The 19,932-nt window shown below is 35.0% G+C and overlaps 3 protein-coding genes across 3 annotated transcripts; 2 read left to right on the top strand and 1 right to left on the bottom strand.

Annotated features, from left to right (window-relative positions):
• Window positions 1–721: 721 nt before the first annotated feature.
• LOC110782054 (disease resistance protein RPM1) lies at window positions 722–6,511 on the bottom strand. The gene is made up of 4 exons (XM_021986116.2): window positions 6,373–6,511; window positions 4,177–5,172; window positions 2,916–3,520; window positions 722–2,207 (listed from the first exon to the last, which is right to left on the bottom strand). The coding sequence occupies exons 2-4, from the start codon at window positions 5,112–5,114 to the stop codon at window positions 949–951; spliced, it is 2,802 nt and encodes a 933-aa protein (XP_021841808.1). The 5' UTR covers window positions 5,115–5,172; window positions 6,373–6,511; the 3' UTR covers window positions 722–948.
• A 2,899-nt stretch (window positions 6,512–9,410) lies between these two features.
• LOC110781950 (uncharacterized) lies at window positions 9,411–12,883 on the top strand. The gene is made up of 6 exons (XM_021985998.2): window positions 9,411–10,132; window positions 10,930–11,026; window positions 11,242–11,297; window positions 11,648–11,749; window positions 12,025–12,138; window positions 12,645–12,883. The coding sequence occupies exons 1-6, from the start codon at window positions 9,713–9,715 to the stop codon at window positions 12,690–12,692; spliced, it is 837 nt and encodes a 278-aa protein (XP_021841690.1). The 5' UTR covers window positions 9,411–9,712; the 3' UTR covers window positions 12,693–12,883.
• A 1,268-nt stretch (window positions 12,884–14,151) lies between these two features.
• LOC110782053 (alcohol dehydrogenase 3) lies at window positions 14,152–19,306 on the top strand. Its single transcript, XM_021986115.2, has 10 exons — window positions 14,152–14,543; window positions 15,593–15,729; window positions 15,826–15,872; window positions 16,782–17,107; window positions 17,216–17,298; window positions 17,858–17,933; window positions 18,025–18,086; window positions 18,184–18,279; window positions 18,757–18,918; window positions 19,023–19,306. Exons 1-10 carry the CDS (start codon window positions 14,507–14,509, stop codon window positions 19,137–19,139), a joined length of 1,143 nt encoding a protein of 380 aa, XP_021841807.1. The 5' UTR covers window positions 14,152–14,506; the 3' UTR covers window positions 19,140–19,306.
• The last annotated feature ends 626 nt before the right edge of the window (window positions 19,307–19,932 follow it).

Raw genomic sequence — 19,932 nt, forward strand, 5'->3', positions numbered from 1 at the left:
GATGGCTTGATGATCCTCTCTTTGCATAAGAACAGTTTACTGGTTTCCCCTGTTTTCGTTGGGCTTGTGATTTTTAAATTATCAACCACTGACTAGAGACATAAGGACCATACCACTATTCTAAAGACGATAGCTTATGAGCACAAGTGCACAACCTCCTCTTGTCATCTTTGAAAGCGGGTAAAAATTCTGCTGATTTGTTAAATTTAATACTACTGAGGAGAAAAAATGGTCATGATAATAATGATAAATCATGGAAACTACCTTATCCACTAAAAGCTATGCGAAAACACTACTTAACCAAATACTGTCTTTACCTTCAGTAGAGTTAGGATTAAGTCAAAACTCTAAAAGCTATTGCCGAACAAGGCCCAAGTGATGAGTACAGTATAAGGATAGCACAACTACCATAAGCAACAATTTTTTAATTTTTTTTGTCAAAATCGTGTCATATCCTTGAGTAATGTAAGATTGGTACAACATGACAACTAATTTTGGGCGGATGGAGTAAATCATTCACTTCTCAAATCTTCTCCTCTCCTTACTCTTAAAATTCTATTTTCCTTTCAAACTAAGGCTCCGTTTTGTTTCAACGGACAACATTATGGGGAAATAGTTTTCCTTTGTTTGTTTCCTTACAAGAAAAATTATAAAGAAAAAGAACATAGAAGTGGAAACTAGAGATGGATAGGGGGAGAGAAACAGAAATGTAAGTGATTAGAGAACAAAATGTAGCATTTCCTTATTTCCAAAAGAACATTTGGTTTTCCCCTATGGAAAATTGTTTTCCACCTTTAAATTTGGAAAACCATTTTCCGGGAAGTGTTTTCCGTCAAAACATGAAATACAATTTCCTCCCAAACAAACATACTCGAGTTGAATATAACTCATCAATAATTCATAAAACATAACACACACAAGAGAAAGAAAACCCCCTTTGAAGGCAAATCAATTGACGCGGTCCTTTGGAGATTTGGTTCTTGGTTTAAACACTTGGAGAACGTCCTTTATTTGAGATGGAATGTGGATATTCTCATCCTCAAATATTGGGCAATCTTTATGTTCAGCCACACGGAGTTTACACAGAGCATTTTCTCCAGCTTTTACCATCTCCAAGTTTTTTAACTGTTTGATACGTAACACTTCCAGTTTCCTCAATCCCTTGAAACCAAAATCCAATACCTTACCATCATACGCATTATCAAGTTCAAGAACTAGCAACTCTTGCATCACTTTGACCTTTTCAAGTGGATCACTCACAAACCCTGAGTTTTTCAACCGCAACCTAACCAAATGCTTCAGTTTATGTATCCATTTTGGCAATTCTTTTCGCTCCAAAGGCCCTCTTAAGTAAAGCCGCTCCAAAAACTCAGGAGGAGATATGATGTGGCTCAAATCAAGCACTTCATCATTACTTTTCATGCTTACACTGAATGACCGAAGCTGTTCCATATTCATCAACGCCTCACACAAAGCTTTCACCTGATCAGCTGTCAGATTTTCAATTGCCAACCTTCTCAACCGCGTTAGCTTGTCCAAACCAGGTACTAAACCATCAATGATTTCAGAACCATCACCCACCTTCCGTAAATGGATACTTCCATCCATAAATGCTAGCTTTTGTAGCTCCTTGAAGTTATTAAACACCTCTTCATGTATCTTTACTGGCACCATCCTGTTGTTTTCATCATAATGGCATATAAGAAGATGCCGTAGCTTGTGAAGGCGTTTAATACCTTCAGGTAGCTCAACTACGTCAGTGTTTTTGAGATCCAGGGTTTGAAGGTTCCAAAGTCCACTTATAGACTTTGGAAGTTCCTTAACCCTGGTGTTTCTCATGCACAGATAACGCAGGTTATGTAGTTTCCCGATCACTTCTGGGACTGTATCAAACTTAGCATTTTGTAGGTCAAGTACTTTTAACCTGAATTCAGCTTCTTGGAAGGGAGATGACCATGAGATAGGAAATCTGTTAAGAGGAACAAATGAAAGGATTGAGCGGACACTTGGGGCGATGACAGTGTTTGGTGCATCCTTGTGAATCGACAGCCTTCGACAGTGGTTGTTGGTTGTTAACCTGTTTTTTGGTAACACTTGACAAAAACTTAGGTCTGCCAACTTTGGGAGCATTATATGTTGCCACATACATGGAAGAATTAATGTCCTGTTTCTTCCTGTTTCATCGCTCTTCAACAGATTAACCATGCCTGTAAGATAAGTACATATGTAAATCATAAGGGAGCTATATTGTTGTCAAAGATAAGTTGGGTATGGAGTATAACAGTATGTTTATGAACTCTAGTTTAACAAGGAAAAGTGTTTAAAATTGTGGAAATATAAGATTTCCTTAATTTTAGCTTGTTTGGTAATTTAATGGAAAGTGAGAAAAATGAAATATATGGAAGCATGTGGAAATCAAATACTCCATCTGTTCTTAGATACTTGCAACAGTTTGACTGACACACTTGTCAAAACATTAATTTTACCGTAATCATGCACAATTACATGTTACTAAAAGTTTCAAAAATTGATATTTGAAAAATGTACATTAAGACTAATCCAACAACATATTACACAACAACATTTGATTTTTATATATTAGTAAGAAAATTTGGTCAAAGTTAATGTAAGAATAGTGTAAAAGTCAAACTGTTGTAAGTATTCAGAAACATAAAGAGTAGTTATGATTTGCCTGTTTTACTCTCCACACTTTTCTCCTCAAAAGTGATGGAAAAATTGTAGAAAAAAAATTTAAATAAGGGGAAAATGTGTAGTATTCTATTTTCCACAATAATTAGCCAAAAAAGTTAAATTTAGAGATTACCACATATTTATTCAAATTTACTTTTCTGTAGATTTCCATAGTTTTACTTTTCCTCACACATTGTTAAGTAAACATTGTTTGGAGAACATACCTCTTTCGACAAGTTCATTGAGATACTCCTCAGCCGCTTCTTCGTAAGTGCTATGGTCCTTAGCTTCAACAAAACCCTCAGCAATCCACAAACGGACTATCCTCATCCTTTTAAAGTAACAACCTTTAGGAAACATACACAGATACAAGAAGCAAGGCTTAAGATGATAAGGCATCTCGTGATAGCCGCTAAAGAGCAAGTTCTCCTTGCTCCAGCTCTTTGAAACAGGGTTGATTTGGAAATCATGGTACAGCTCAATCCACTTATCTGTAGTCGAGAATGTGGACCCTACTTTCTCGATTAGGACGGGCAAACCATCGCATTCTTTCACAATCGTGTCCCTTAAACTCTTGAGCTTCCTAGGGCATTTTCCTTGGTTTCCGAATGCCTTCTTGTTGAACAGAGCCTTAGCATCCTGTTCTGATAGAACTTTCAGGTTGTAGGCTTCACCATAATAAGTTGAAGTTTTCCAGTAATTAGCGACGTGTTCGCTCTTCGTTGTCATCAGTATTCTACCACCTAGACTCTTGCTGGGTACCAGTGTTGCCTTAAGAATCTTAGAGAGCTCTTCCATTTCTGAGACATCATCAAGCACCACAAAGTACCTGTATACAGAAGCAAATATTATCATCTGACTAATATTTATTAGGAAAATTTGTCACTTACTACCTAGGTTGTTAGAGAGTTTGTCAATTACTACATAGGTTGTTAAAAGTTGTCAATTACTACTTATTTTTCGAATAATTGATGTCAATTGTTATTTTAGTCCATATTTCAACCAATTAGTCCACTAATGACATCATAAACAATCCTTAATTATAATGTAAATTTTTTAATTAAATAATAAAAAAAATTTGGAAAAAAAAATCCAAAAATTACCCGAAATTATCTAAAAGTTTTAAAAAAATCACGAAATTACCAAAATAATAGGGATTTAATTTTGAATTTGATTTCCGAAATTACCCAAAACAAATAAAAAATTAAAAAGAATCAATCCCGGATTTTTTTTTTGAGTTTTTGGATTTGTTTGGGGGGTTAATTTTGAGAAATTTTCCTTTTCTTTTTCTTTTTGGATTTGTATTTATATTAATGAATTAAAATGATTAATTATAATTAAGTGTAAATTATGATATCATCATTAGTGGACAAATTAACTGGAATAAGGAATATAAAAATGTAGGTAGTAATTGATAATTTTTAACAACCTAGTTAGTAATCGACAAATGTTCCTATTTATTAATGCGAAACACCCAAAGATTACCTATTTTCGGGGTGAAATTCTGTAAGGTAACTCTTCAACTTCTCAACAATTATCACCACAGAACTCTCATTCTGTACCGGCGTCAGATACTTCGCAATACTCGTTTCTTTAACATCTCCAGCAGAAGAATTACTGATAAACTGTTTAAACAAACACTTGAGTAAATCCACACTCTTGTAAGGCTTGGTTGCTGTGATCCAAGCATAACAACTGAAATTCTTCCTTACATCCTTATTCTCATACACTTTCTGAACAAGTGTAGTCTTCCCGAGTCCCGGCTGACCCCACACCGCTAACACAAACAACCCTTTAACATACACCTCCTTCTCCAAATCCAACTTGTTGATCACTTCTGATTGACGGTCCTTAAACCCGACAAAGTCCTCCTCATCCTTATAAAGGGGGTACTCACTAGGGTTACGGTCCGTTCCCGGGTCTACCTTGAGAGAGAAGATCGATTCCTCGTAACTTTTTCCTTTGATCTTCTCCATTGCTTTCTTGATCCGTACAATTGAGCAGGCCATCCCGCGTTTGTCTTTGAAAGAATCCACTTCTTTTGAACCCCGGTTTATGAACTCGGAGATTCCCTCAATGAACCCGTCTGAGATTCCCCCGAAACACCCTTTGCCGCCACCTTGTTGGTTGCCTGGTTTAGGTGGTTCAAGAAGCTTGAAGTCGTCCATGATATCTTCAATCTTGAACACTAATGCTCTTAACTTTGTCACTAGTTTGAGTTGCTCTTTTGTTTGATCTTCTGTTCTGTCAACTTTTACTTCGACTTTTTTTAAGTAATCTTTAGCGATTTCCATTTCGTTTTTGATGTCGTCTAGTAATTCTGGGACACTCTGAAGTTTTTTGGCTTCAGCCTGTAGGACAGGAGCAACTTTTTCCATCAGAAAGCTCAGTAGCTTCTCTGGTATTGGTATTGCTAGAGCCATTTTGGAAATGAAAAGACTTGAAAGCTTCTAAAAGCTACTTCTTTTGATCCTTCAACTCCTGTAGAATGATGAAAACACAAAATTGAGTTTGTAGAATCAGAAATCAAGATGTTCAGCGTGATCATTCGCCTGTTACCGTTAACAATATTGAAACAAATCTAACATGATGTTACAAAGTAATAAGTTTTATTATTTAGTCACGAAATATAGTAAAATTTTATTAAGAAGTCAAATGGAGCAAGTAATATGAGAATTAACGAGTATGTTTTTCAATATTTGACTTAACCCAACTAGAAAAGTTATGTACTCCCTCCGTGCCTCTTTGTATGTGTGATTATTGTTTGACATGATTTTTATATTTGGTTGTGTAAATTTGTTGAGAAGTAACTAGACCATCATGTAGTTCTATGTTACATTTTGTGCGGGCATATGGATATGGAACAAGACAGGCCGGTGGATATGGGGCGGCCGGGGATGATTGAAATTTCAAACCACCACGGCACCACCTATCCTCCACTAGTGGCGTTTATGACTTTAGGCGAGTGTTTGGTTATGAGAGGTCTGGAAACAAAATAGCCTTTGAGATGAATTAGAGGTTTGACCATTTTAAAAAGCTAATGGGAGCTTTTGGTTAGGAAAGATATGGAAGAGAGTTTTGGGATGAAAAATCTAATTACGAAAAAGCTCGATAGAGGAGCTTTTCAGTTAGAGATTTGAAGAAGTAGGTGTAAAATTGAATAAAATTACAACCCTTACTTACTACTACATCATATTATGTCAATTTCCTCAATGGTAATTTACACATTAAACCACTAACAACTAATTTATCAAACACTTTACACAAACAACTAATTTAACCATCTAATCAAACCAACTATAATAGCTAACCGCTAATTGCCAAACAAGGCCTAGATATCAATTCCCGCTCAATCCCATTCTAAACTTAGGTGAAGCGTGGTACGCGGGGAATTCAAGCGAATCAAGCCGCTAACTCCCATTCACCTTCTCATCCTCTACTCCCAATCCCAATTAACAAACAAGACATTCAAACTTGTAGTATGAATTAGAAATTTAGAACTCTTAATCTCACTATCTCTTACTCTCACATCACAAACATCCCAATCAGATGCTACACATTTCCATTACAATCAAAGTTGGAGCATCAAGAAAATTATAAGCACATTCATGGATTAAAACTACTTCCCAGAAAATTACAGTAAGAATGGGAAGAAGATCAAGTTCATTATTCAGAGTTTACCTGGATGCTATAGAAATCTATGTGTCTTCAAGAGTGGGTCAACCTGGCCCGGCCCGGCCCCTGGGCTGACAGAAAGTAAAGGCAGAGTTGAGATGGTACACTTTGGATCTTGTGCATTGGCTATTTGGCTGTATTTGTCAATTCTGTGAAACTAAATTTAAACTGGAGTGTTGTTGCCTGGGAGCTTGCCTTCATTAGCTGTATTTTTCATTAAATACTCAAGTATTTTATATGATGAAATTGAGTTTTGGACTCCTATTCACACAAGCTCATTTGACTTTCTTTTGTGACTTGTACTTAGAAAAAAACATAGTCGTGTGGGGTGTTGTTAGATTTGTATCAAAATATTTTTTAAATATAGACTTTTTATAAAAAAAAATTATCCATAATTGAAGATATTAATTTTGAAATCGTGCATTAATAAACGTGACTAAATAATTGTGTCATGTAAATAAGAATAAGAGAATTATATGTTATGACCGTGCGATTACAAATAGGCGATTCAAACATGAGACATGTTATACACAAACCTTTAATCTCTTAATCACTAGGCTATAAGGCTAAAAATATCATTGGTATACTTACTACTCCACGTATTAATTAAAATAAATTACATTGCGAGATTAGATATATGTATATGTTTTGTCACGACACTTTTGACATCAATCTATACCATTAATTTGTAGTAGTAAGGGAGCCTCCCAAACCTCCATCCTTCACCTCTTTACTACTCTAATAAATAAGATAATACTTCGTATATTTAAAAATTAGAAAAATTATAGAAGTATTAATCCCTATTTGAACGGTCTTCCCATTTGAAGCCCAAGTTTGTTTTTGTTTAATTTATTAATCACATATTTTGGTGTTATCTTCCAACATAGATCCAAAATGAAAGAAAACATGTTAGCAGGTTAAAAAGGATGACATGCCACTATTAAAAATGCTATTTTTGACGGGGAATAACTAATTCAACAAAGACTACGTACGGCCATGAAATAAACTAAGTACTTATGTACTTAATTTGATGATGAAATTGATAATTTATAAAAGATAATTAAAAAAATAGTCCTAATTAAATTACATTAAATACAATGATAATGAAGTAATTATACAAGTGTTTGAAGCCATCTAATTGTAATAGGAGTATTATTTAAAGATGACTTTGTGGACCTTGATTTTAAAATTTGAGGGAATGGCCAAGTTGAGGTGTAGGACTTTGTAATTGTATTGCCTCCATGTCTACACAACATTTTATGATGTCCTGAATTTTAGTTGTCACTTCTTAGCCCCCAAAAGCCAAAAAGAGGTTTTTTTTAAAAAAATTCAAATTTAGGCCAATTCTGAACATATGTATGAACTTATTAAGATTTCATACTAAAATCAATTGATAATAGGAGCCGGAGGAGTGTCGTATTAGTGTTATAACTTGGTACTTTTTTCTCTATTTCTTCAACATGGGGCGACCTGTTCTTGCTAAGAATTGCCGTGTTGAATTAATGAAGAGATTTAACGAGTGTCAAAAAATCTAGAATGAGACCGAATCACACCTTTTCCCTTCTTCAATTTCATCATGAGTTTAATGTCACTGCCAATCACTTCAATCTCTAGATTTTGAGAACATCTATCTTATACCCTGATGCACATAAGTTTCAATCCTGCTCATTTTAGCATTTGGGTGAATACACCTGGATGTACGATAAATTTTGTACAATAATTCGGTTGAAAAAGCTAGAAATAAGGATGAGGGAAGAGTCGAAGAGAAGGATTGAGAATTGGTAGTTGGGATTAACTTAAAAGGGGCATTCGATCTATACTCCACGGCTTACTGCTAAAACATTTTAATTTATTGGACCAACGAAGTCTTATCTAGTGACTAAAATCCTCCCTCTAGTATTTTCTACTTTGTATTGTCTTTGACCATTCAAAATACAAGTTTAGGGTTTATCATCAACTCGTCGATCAAAACAATTCGTGCGCAAATTGCGAAGAACTCTACTTGGAAAGATGCGAAACATCGAAAATCACTGCTAGCGTTAAACTAGAAGCGGTGGAGTACGAGATGTGCTTTAGGATGCAGATCATAGTAATTGTTTTGATTGTAACAGTTATGTATCTTCTTTGAATCTGTGGTATGCAGATCTATTTTATCATTCTAGATGCTATATGGCTGATTATTAATGAAATTGTTCTTACCTTCTTTTTTTTGGACGGTTAAAACAACGTTATTTTAATTTTTATTTCAAAAATGATGTTAAGCATGGTGCTCCACCATGTCCTTAATTGGTCCGAACAAGATCCGTAATCCGTTTCAGGTGGGGGAGTAGTTGCCTAGTAGGAATTGTTTATTAAGCTGACTTGTTAAGCTGATTTTGATATGATCCAAATATGAGTTGGCTACATTAACAACATATTAAACAATGATATTAATTTGCATAATTGCACTGCTTGTTAATTATTGCATAATTGCATTACTTATTATGACTTGTGCTCCCATTACATTAACAACTTAGGCTTTGTTTTCTTCAAATTAACAAATTTGATCATAATAGAAAATCAGACAAAATCAGACAATACCAGCAAAAGCAAAAAGTACTTAAAAAAAACATTTAGAATAGACCAGATCAGATCAAATCAGGTGAAAAGAACAATGCTTTATTTAACAATTAGTAGTACATAGTTGTATCGTTGCATCACTTGCATGCCTCTTTCTCCTGCCCAATGCTTTGTTTGGACGAGCTAGCTAGCTCGTCCAAATGAGTGCGTGGTACAACCAAGTAGACATCTTGATATCTTTTTAAATATGGTTGTTGTAATTCGAATATTCGAATCTCATTTGTTGAGGATCTATATTAGTTTTATTATCAAAATCAAATTATAACGTTTCTTGTGTTATCCGATTAAAAAGTATGTGAAAAAGATTAAAGATCGAACCACTTTTTTAGCCAACATTTCGAGAGTTTAACGGAAATTTCAATCTCTTGGACAATAGAGACTCTAATAGAAATATTCACCGTTTTTTTTGTTCATTTGGATGAGCCTCTTCCCCAAAATATAGTCAACTTTAGTATGCAAGCTAGGACTGTAAAAAGTCAACTTAAAAGGTTACACGTAGTAAGAAACGAGTAAGAAATGTATAATTTTTCGGTTTTTACTAATCAACGTGTAATATTTTATACTTGTAGTATAACTTATTTGTAGCTAGCGTATAAAAAGGGCGATCCCAAGCAAGTATGTGATTAATTAACCTTTTAATTAAGCAAGTTTCTTCCCTTTAATCTTAATTAGCAATCGTCATCCATTATTCCCTCCACACTTTCAGCTGCTAATAAAAAGTTCAGAAATGATGGATTATTCAGATCTTGACCAGAATTTGATTATCTCGACCAACGACGAAGACGTCGAAAACCCTACTGATAGGAGTCCATTACATGCTAAAAATAAAAACAATCCTCCCAAAAAACACATGGATTCTTCAAATAGTACGTCAATGATGTCTTCCATTTTTAGAACTATACCTTTATTGATCAAGCACACCGCCCCTCCGTCTAGGTCGAGGTGCGGTGTGGATTACGATTACTCGACTATCGAGTCGGATTCTCATCGGCAAACGGGAGAAGATGGTGATAAGAAATCTTCGAAAGTTGTGGAGTTTGATGATGAGAAAGAAAGAGAAAGGTTAACTGATATAATGCAAGCTGGTCTTAAGCACTTGTTGTCTAATGTTCATGATAGACAAACCTTGTTCGGACTAGGTCTCAAGGTAAATTCCCCACCCCCTCCCTAATTTTATTTTTTTTATTTGCACCATTTGATCGACGTTTCACGTTTGGCGGGTTGGGTTGAGGTTGGGCCGCAACCTAAACATCAGCCCATAGTCGGGCCGTGTTGGGTCAAAATTCAGGTCGATTTGTATGCCCGAAAGCAATAGCGGGTTTTTGGGCCATTTTTGCCGGATCAAATTTATAACTAAAAAGTGTAGCTTTATGTTGCACAAAACCCATCAATTTTTAAAAAAAATTTGGCTATACATGGCCTGAAAATTGGGCCTAAAAATTCTGCCCAAGAAAACCGCTAATTTTCTGGCATGGTGAGGCTGGGCTAAAGTTGATCAAGTCTATCTCCAATTATGCACTAGCTAAAATTATAAAAAGTTGATATTTTGACGATATATATTAGACCTGATCATCTATATCCCGACCCGTTGGCCTAACCCAACAAAGTACGGGTTTGGGCAACCTCAAATACGTTTTTTTAGACCTTAGTCCGAACACGGCCCGAAAAGCCCGCACCAAATTTATAAGTTTTTGTGTTAAAGCTTGGTCCGACCCTAATTTTGATCACCTATAATCTATATCGAGAGGAACCTAACAAAATCTCACATGAATATGTAATTTATTATGTGTAAATCACAAAAAAAGTTGATAAAAAAGAGTGCGTAAATAGTGTAAAGTTGCTAATGGTGTAAGTAAAAAAACCCGGAAGTATATACCATATGTATATATGTATGCTCTATATTAATCAATCCGTTCCTGGATAATTGGAGATATGATATTATAGGTTATACTGGAGATGGATCATGAACAAATTCAAGAGGATTTTGAAGATTCGTCGGAGAAAACTTCTGATGAACCAACTTTTAAATTAAAAGCTGAAGGTTCATAACACTATTCTGTTGTTATTGTTATTGTTATTGTTATATACTCGGCCGTTACTGTTTATTTTTCCTACTTTAATTTTTTTTGTATCACATAAAGATTCTAAATAGGAAAAATAAAAAGAGACAGAGAGAGTAAAAGATTATAAGAAAATTGAAGCTCATATAGTTGTTGTTGTTGTTGTTGTTGTTGTTGTTGTTGTTGTTGTTTGTAGATGCGGTTGGATTACTTTTGGACTACGCAGGGTTTTGGCAACACAGTTGCTCAATTGTAAGTAAAGTTAATTTGCTTTCTTTCAGCCACCTTACATTTCTCTAGGACAGTGGCTCTGGGCCTCTAGTTGGACCTTGTTATTGGGCTGGTCAGGTAAAAATAAAGTAACCTTTTGATGGGCCGGCCAGTCCATGTTACGTGTCAATAGTGGGCTAACCCATACTCCATATAAAGGAAAAATGATACTCCGTAGTAGACGATACAGAAAATTTATTCTCATTGAGCTACCTTGTCAATTAACCAGGTCTAAATCGTTATAGTTTCGGAGTATGATATGGAAAGCTAGTGACAACTAATTAAACTACAATTTCGTCTGATTCTTGATCGTTGTTGTAATATACTTGTAGGTATTAACTGATTTAACCACCAGGCACAACGGCAAAATCCCTTATATTTCTTGTGGCAGAAAAACAGAAGAGAACAATCAATCAAGCACTGGCTATGCAGAGGTAACTATATCTGTTATAAGTTCCATACTTAATTACCATGGTTAAAGTAAAGTTTGTCAACTTTTTTTTTTCTTCATAAGTATCATTTTGTTTTTGAAAGTCGCCCTTAACATAGCAACACGTTATTCATAAAAGTCATTTTCTATCGTGTAATATCACACGAGTGCTTGCTAAACCCCAACCTACCAAAAATTAAGTTTTCACAAAGTGGGATTCTTTTGTGGTGTGTTTTTTCAACTATTCGAGATTTGAGTTTATTTTTTTATATTATTCAGGTGGTGTTGTTTGTGCTAATTGATGGTGCTTATGGTGAGATTGATGAGCAAAGCATATCGGACAGTGAGCAATTGAAGAAGTTTTTGATTGATCAAAGCGAAAATAAGATGCTAGTAAGCCAAAATCTCTTCTTTTTGTTATTTCACTAAGTGTTTTTGAGTAGGCCTGGTTATCGGGCGGGGCGGGTCAGGGTCGGTGCGGGTCAAAAGAGGGTCGGGTAATGAAAGGGTCATTTTTAGAGGGTCGATAATGGGCGGGTCAAAAGCGGGTCGCGGTCAATAGCGGGTCATTATTGGGCGGGTCAATAAACGAGCAATGAAAAATGAAAAACAAAAGAGCCATGTGCAAGTACAAGTAAATACGAAGCTATGCATGTAATTTTTTGTATCATTACTATTTTATTTTCAAAATAATTGTAGTATAAGTTTGACCCTATAATGACCCTGTCCAATAAAGGCCCTGTCCAATAAGAGCCCTGCCCAATAAAAACCCTATTAACTTGACCCTAACCCTATATCCATTGGACTACCCTGTCCAATAACCAGGTCTATTTTTGAGTAATATATCAATATATCTCTCACTAATTTCCTTTTCTTTTTCTTTTTCTTTATTTGCTTAGGGGTTTTGGAAGAAGGTGCATGCTATTTGTTCAAGTGTTACAATTTAAGAGGAGAATGTCATATTTATCACCATCAACCCAATAATCATGTTATGATTGAAATGCAAATGAGTTTGTAATGACATGTTGAAATGAATCGAATGATCCATATGGGTGGTGGATTTTGGCCTTCTTTGACAATTGGTGGATAACAGATTAACAATACTTGATAATCGATTACATTTGATATTTCTCACTAATTCTCTTGAAATGTCTTATTGCAAAAGAGATCCCAAGCTTCTTCTGAGAGCCGAGCAAAAGTTGTACGGCGTACCTTGTAGACATGATAACGGTTTCAAGTCGCGTTGTGATCAATATTTTACTCCCATGGAGTACCATTTGTTAACACGCTATTTACGTGCACCCACAACTCTTTAAACTCGTATATATAAGATAATTAACGATGACTCTATGACAATTGGAGGAAAAAAAGTTACTTGAGAACTTTCAGCAAGATTTTCCATAATAGGGAAATACATAATTACACAATTTTACTTCAACAAACCGATACAAATATACAATACAAATGTACGATAGATATTACTACGCATTCCTTATACATCACATATTTTTTTTAAACGTGGAGTACAATAAATATTTTATATCGGAGTAAAAGTTAACTTAAAATGCTTAAAAGTTAACCGATATAATGTAATCGATTTCTTAGTAAATCTTTTTTCATTTTAATAAAAATTATTCATTCAAAGTCACTAATGATGTATAAAGTTAACAATTTGGCTCTTTTAAATGTTTATCTATCAATTTTTTCCCATGATATAAAAATTAATCAAAGTATGTTAAAATGTACAAAAAAATAAAGTAAAAACTACAATAAAATTAAGTAAAATTATTGTACAATAAAATTACTCCCTCCGTCCCTTAATACTTGCACCGCTTTCCTTTTCGGGCCGTCCCTTAATACTTGCACCGCTTCTATAAATGGAAATCTTTACCAATATTATATTATTTCTCACACTTACCTACTACCCCACCTACACCCCTATTCCCTATAAAAAATCATTTAAAAATCAACACGTACCCCTCACTCACCACTCCCCACCCCTTACACATTTCCCATTAACTATATTAAAAAAATACCCCACTATCAACAAACATTCATTAAATTAATAAGTCAATTCAATGTCTTAAACTCCACACTGGTCAAACCGATACGAGTATTAAGGGACGGAGGAAGTAATATACAATAAATTTATCATACACGTAAAACACTTTTTATTATACATTGAATGGAACCTCATGAAGATATTACATAAACAGAAAGATTTTGTTTTCCCATGGGACATAAGCCACATAGCCCCTAGAATCTGACCTTATTATGACCAATCATCATTAATTTTCATTTTCATACTCTGTATATATAATTAATTGTCACTTGTTCTAGATATTTATTTCCACACCTTAAACTTTATTAACAGTAGTAAAACAAAACCAGGGCTTTAATCCCAAAACCAGAGAAAGATCAGAAATGGTTTTAACTTTCCAAATCAAGCTGAGCCTACTGTTTTACGTGTCAGCCCACAAAACAAACCAGCTCACTGTAACGAACTCAGTTTTCTACTTCTACAAATAAAAACAAAATTCGATAATTAAGGACACCCGCTTTATAAATACCCTCTTCAATTTTCTTAAATTGACACATAAATTCATCATATAATCTCAAAGAAGAAACAATTTAATCTCATAAATAAACCCCCAAATATAAACATTTCTTGCTGAAAAATTCACTCCCCTGGTTTTTATAAATTCTAACAAAAGGTTGGTTTTTCTGGAAAAAATATAACAAATTCATCAAGTTTCAAAAGATGTCGAACACTGCTGGTCAAGTTATTCGTTGCAAAGGTATGATCAAAGTGTTTAATTTGTTGCATTAATTTGTGGGTATTAGATGATTTTAATTTTTTTTTTATGAAGATCAAAGTTCATTGTTCATTTATTTTGGGTTTTCTTTTTAATTAATTTTACTGTTTTTGTTTTTAGGCAATGTTGTTGGTTGCATGTTTGGGAATTTTGCCTGTTAATGCAATTTGTTAGCAAAATGTTGTGTTGAAGTGTATGATAGAGTAAATTCTGGCCTAGATCATGGCATTTTATTCGTTTTAATATCTATTTACTCATGTTCATATATCATATCAAAATCAAAATTAAAGATATTAATTGTCAAAATTTTCGGGACTAGGAACGGATTGAGTGTTTTACTAGTGTCATAAAATATCTGTATTCTTAATTTGATTAGTGAGGTTGTTCAATACTGGGAAATTATGAGGTTTTATTTACAACTAATATTTAACTTCAATTGAAAAATGCAGGAGTCAATTTATGTGTTGAATATGCTTTAGAATAATATCCTTTAAATTCTGAATGTTACCTTAAATGGCAACTCCTTTGATTAGGAAGATCTTATTAGCTCTACTAGGTGTACCGCGTTTTGTTAGCTCTAGGACAAGAGCTGTTCAACATGAGCCCGATCCACTGGCCCGGCCCAAAATTAGCGAGGTTTGGGCAGAATATTCAGACCAGATTTCCGGGCCTGGGCCTGGCCCTGCCCAATTTTTTAAAATCAATTGCGGGCTTTAGCCAACATGAAACTACAATTTTACTTATAAATTTGGCCTGTCCCAAAAGCCCGCTATTTTTGGCCCGAAATAGCAGGTTTCCAGCTTAAAGTTTGGCCCGTCCGACATAATGGGCAGATTTTTATGATAGTGGCCCGGCCCGTCTTTTGATCAGGTCTACTCTAGGCGTACCCGGGTATAACCGTATAAGGAATTTTTTTTTATTATCTCTAGGTGTACAAGACGGATTTTGTATTTGTGTTTAAGAAAATGGTGATTTAAAAATATATAGAAGAAGAAATGTTGAATTAGTTTTGATTGGTGTGAAATATACAGCTGCTGTAGCATGGGAAGCAGGGAAACCATTGGTAATGGAGGAAGTGGAGGTTGCACCTCCACAGAAAATGGAGGTTCGGGTCAAGATCCTTTTCACCTCACTTTGTCACACTGATGTTTACTTCTGGGAGGCCAAGGTATTATAATTTGATGTCTACTTTTTGTAGTTTTTGATGAATGTTTTTATTTTGGGTGCAATTTCACTGATATCTGTTGTTCTACTCATGTTTTAGGGGCAAACTCCGGTTTTCCCTCGAATTCTCGGTCATGAAGCTGGAGGGTATGTCAATTTCTTTACAAAGTTCTTGTGTTACATGTTTGATTTTGTGTTTTAGTGTTTCATTTCAATGAAATTATTGGATAAGTTGAAGTTAATTGTTTACTTGTTTGTACCAACATGGTGCATTCTTCCTGATTTCTTTGTTTATTTGTAAAAGAAATGCTAATTAACTCTGATACCCTGACTCTTCATTTTACCTCAAATAAATACGCGTGTCCTTACCCACTCGGTATGTATACACTTCGACACTTCATTTTGGACCAAAAGTGTACATCTTTTTCACAAAATAGTCGTGTTAGACAATTGGACACAAACCCGTGTTCACTAAGTTCAGTAGTAATTATAGAATGAGCAGTTGCATAAGTATAATTCATTATGTTGATCAAGTATACACTCCCTCCCTCTGAACTTAGTTGTCAAATTGTCGCAACCTTTCATATTGACATGATTAAGGATATATTAAGGATTTTTGAAAAGAGGGGAATAATATTAAGAAACTGATGATCCTATTAATGTATGGATAATTATTGATCGTTATGATTTTTGGACCGAAATCGTGCAACTTTTTCACAAAATAGTCGCGTCGGACACTTGGACACATACCCGTGTCCGGTATGGGTATACAGTCCAGGTAACATAGGCACATAGCTAATTAGTTCACTAAGTACAGTAGTAATTATAGAATAAGCAGTTGCATAAGCATAATCCATTATGTTGATTAAGTATACACTCCCTCCCTCTGAAACTACTTGTCAAATTGTCGCAACCTCTCATAATAACATGATTAAGGAATTCTGTACAGAGGGGGTATAATAATATTATTAACATTAATACTGATGATCCTATTAATGTATGGTTAATTGTTCATTGTTGTGATTTTCTCATTTTTTGTCATTTGATCATATGTAGAATTGTTGAAAGTGTTGGAGAAGGTGTGACAGAACTCAAACCAGGGGACCATGTCCTACCTATCTTCACCGGCGAATGCAAGGAATGTGCTCATTGCAAATCAGAGGAAAGTAACATGTGTGATCTTCTGAGGATCAATACTGACAGGGGTGTTATGCTTAACGACGGCAAATCGAGGTTCTCGATTAACGGAAAACCGATTTTCCATTTCGTAGGAACTTCCACATTTAGTGAATACACTGTTGTTCATGTTGGTTGTTTAGCTAAGATCAACCCTGAAGCACCCCTTGACAAAGTCTGTATTCTTAGCTGTGGAATCTCAACTGGTAAATTTTCAATCCAAATTTGAGATTACTCTTGATTGTAATTCATTGAAATTTAATGATTTGTATATATGATTGACAAATTATTTTTTCTGGGATATTTTTTTACAGGTTTTGGTGCCACTGTGAATGTTGCAAAACCAAAGAAGGGCCATACAGTTGCTATTTTCGGCTTAGGAGCCGTTGGCCTTGCGGTTAGTACCTCATTTCTAGTATATTATGTGCTTAATCATCTCTATTTTATAAGGAAACTCTTGATGTCATCAACGTTAATGACATTTTGGTGTCCCCTATAATAATTTGGGACCTTATATATAAGGTCAAGTTTTTGAAAAATTGTGTTTAGTCAGTCATGTGACCGGCACGTGGCTGAGTCAACGCTGGAAAAATGTGGTCAATGACCCTTTCCCGACCTATGGTCCTAGTCAACAAAATAGAAGCATTAAGGTCCTAATTTGACACTTTGCTTATATAAAATCCTTTCTCACAAGCTCGACCTTTTACAAGGTCCTTTTTAACAAATTTTCCAAATAATAACTTATGGACAAATTAGGCATAATTGACGGCTTAATATTACCATTAACAAATCAAACATGGCAAAAATATGGAAAACCCTTAATGGCTTAATCACTCAATTATTTACGTGCCAAAAATCAACTGTTTTCCTCTTTAATCATTTTTTGATTTGCTTTCTATTTAGTTCCACATGCATCGTGTGCATCACGTTCATTGTTTGCCTGATGTATTATTTAGGCTGCTGAGGGTGCCAGAGTTTCTGGTGCATCAAGGATCATAGGTGTGGATCTTGTTTCTAGCAGGTTCGAAGCAGGTAAATACTGATAACCACCCCTGATAATTTACTTACACAAATAGAATATGTATTGTGTGGAATTTGATGATTTTTACTGCGGGATTAACAGCGAAGAAATTCGGTGTGACTGACTTTGTGAACCCTAAAGACCATAACAAACCAGTGCAAGAGGTTTTTTTTTACTCCCTACTTCTAAATGACTTCATAAAATTACTGTGGTGACTATATAGTTCATGTTCATCCTTAATTCTTCTGCTTCTTTGATTAGGTAATTGCTGAGATGACTAATGGAGGTGTGGACAGAAGTGTAGAGTGCACTGGGAATATCCAAGCCATGATTTCTGCTTTCGAATGTGTTCATGATGTATGTTCTCTACAACTTTGTTACAGTGGAATATATCCCCCCACCTAAACATGGCCGTGGGTTTGGCCCGAAGCCCACGGGATATGGGCCGGCCCCATGCCAAGCCACTCTGTATTGAGTCGGGCCAGGCCCATGCCAAGCCACTCTGCATTGGGTCTGGCTGGGCCGAAAAGTTCAAAGCAGGGCCTGGCCCAGGCCCATTGGTCGTTGTGTCTCATCCAAACTTTACTTTATTTAGTGTGTTTTGTCGTGCCGGGTCGAGTCGACCGTGCCTTGTCGTGCTTTTTCTAAAAAATGTGGCCCAGGCCCGGCCCACGGCTTCATGTCCGATCGGGCATTTTCCTTGTGATGTCGGCCTCGGGCCGGGATGAACCACAACCATCTTTACCCCACCCCCGTGTTTTCCTATACTTCGTATCTGTTAGATCGAATATATATACTGATTGAATCTGTTGTATGGATTTGATTTGAATTCAGGGTTGGGGTGTTGCTGTTCTTGTTGGTGTCCCCAACAAAGATGACTCCTTCAAGACTCATCCCATGAACTTCCTGAACGAAAGGACATTGAAGGGAACTTTCTTTGGAAACTATAAACCTCGAACCGATATCCCATTAGTCGTGGAGAAGTACATGAACAAGGTAAGTTTGAAGTTTCACATGCAATCTTTGCTCTCTTTCAAACAAAAATTTTAGTTACTATATATGAAATCATAATTAAGCAATCTTATGATATAATGATGCAGGAGCTTGAGCTCGAGAAATTTATTACCCATGAAGTCTCTTTCAAGGACATTAACAAGGCTTTCGATCTCATGTTGAAGGGTGAAAGTATCAGGTGCATTATTCGTATGGATGCTTGAAATGGAGAATAGATCGAGCTCTCACTATGAGTTGAAGAGTGAAGGATTGAATAAAATAGAGATCCATAGTAGTTCAACTACCTTTCGAGAATTAGTGTTTAAATTTCGGTATATCACAGTTGAGGACATGACTTTATTATGTTAATGTAAGTGAGTTTTGGAAGTAATCTAATCTAATATATATATATAAAGGGGAGTTTTTTCAAGAGCATTTAGAGCGTCCACATAGGATTGTCCAGTCACTAAATAGAATTTTAAGATTATAATAATAAAATAGATTAGAAAAATAAATAATAATTTTTAATCTTATAATTATCTTTATAATTCGTATAATAAAATAGATTAGAAAAATAAATAATAATTTTTAAACTTATAATTATCTTTATAATTCGTATTTATAACTAATTCTGCGGAGTAAGAAGTATACTCCATATGTTTCTTCGAAAAAAAAAAAGAAGTATACTCCATATGGGTTTCATACAATTTTTTATATTGTTTTTTTTTTTGTTTTTTGTTATGGGTATTAGGGGGAAGACAAGAAGATAAAAAGATTGAAATACGTGTGTATCATTTCTTCCAATAATGATACTACTTAATGCTCCTTAAAAGATAAAAACAAATTCTAGATAAAAATAATATAATTGGATAACTTATCACAATTAATACTCCCTCCGTCCCGGAATACTTGACCTGTTTTCCTTATCGGGCCGTCCCTTAATACTTGACCTGTTTCTAAAAATGGAAATATTCTAACAATATTATATTATTTCTCACTCCACCCCTATTAACCCAC

The sequence above is a fragment of the Spinacia oleracea genome, chromosome 2, assembly GCF_020520425.1.
Source record: "Spinacia oleracea cultivar Varoflay chromosome 2, BTI_SOV_V1, whole genome shotgun sequence".
NCBI lineage: Eukaryota > Viridiplantae > Streptophyta > Magnoliopsida > Caryophyllales > Amaranthaceae > Spinacia > Spinacia oleracea.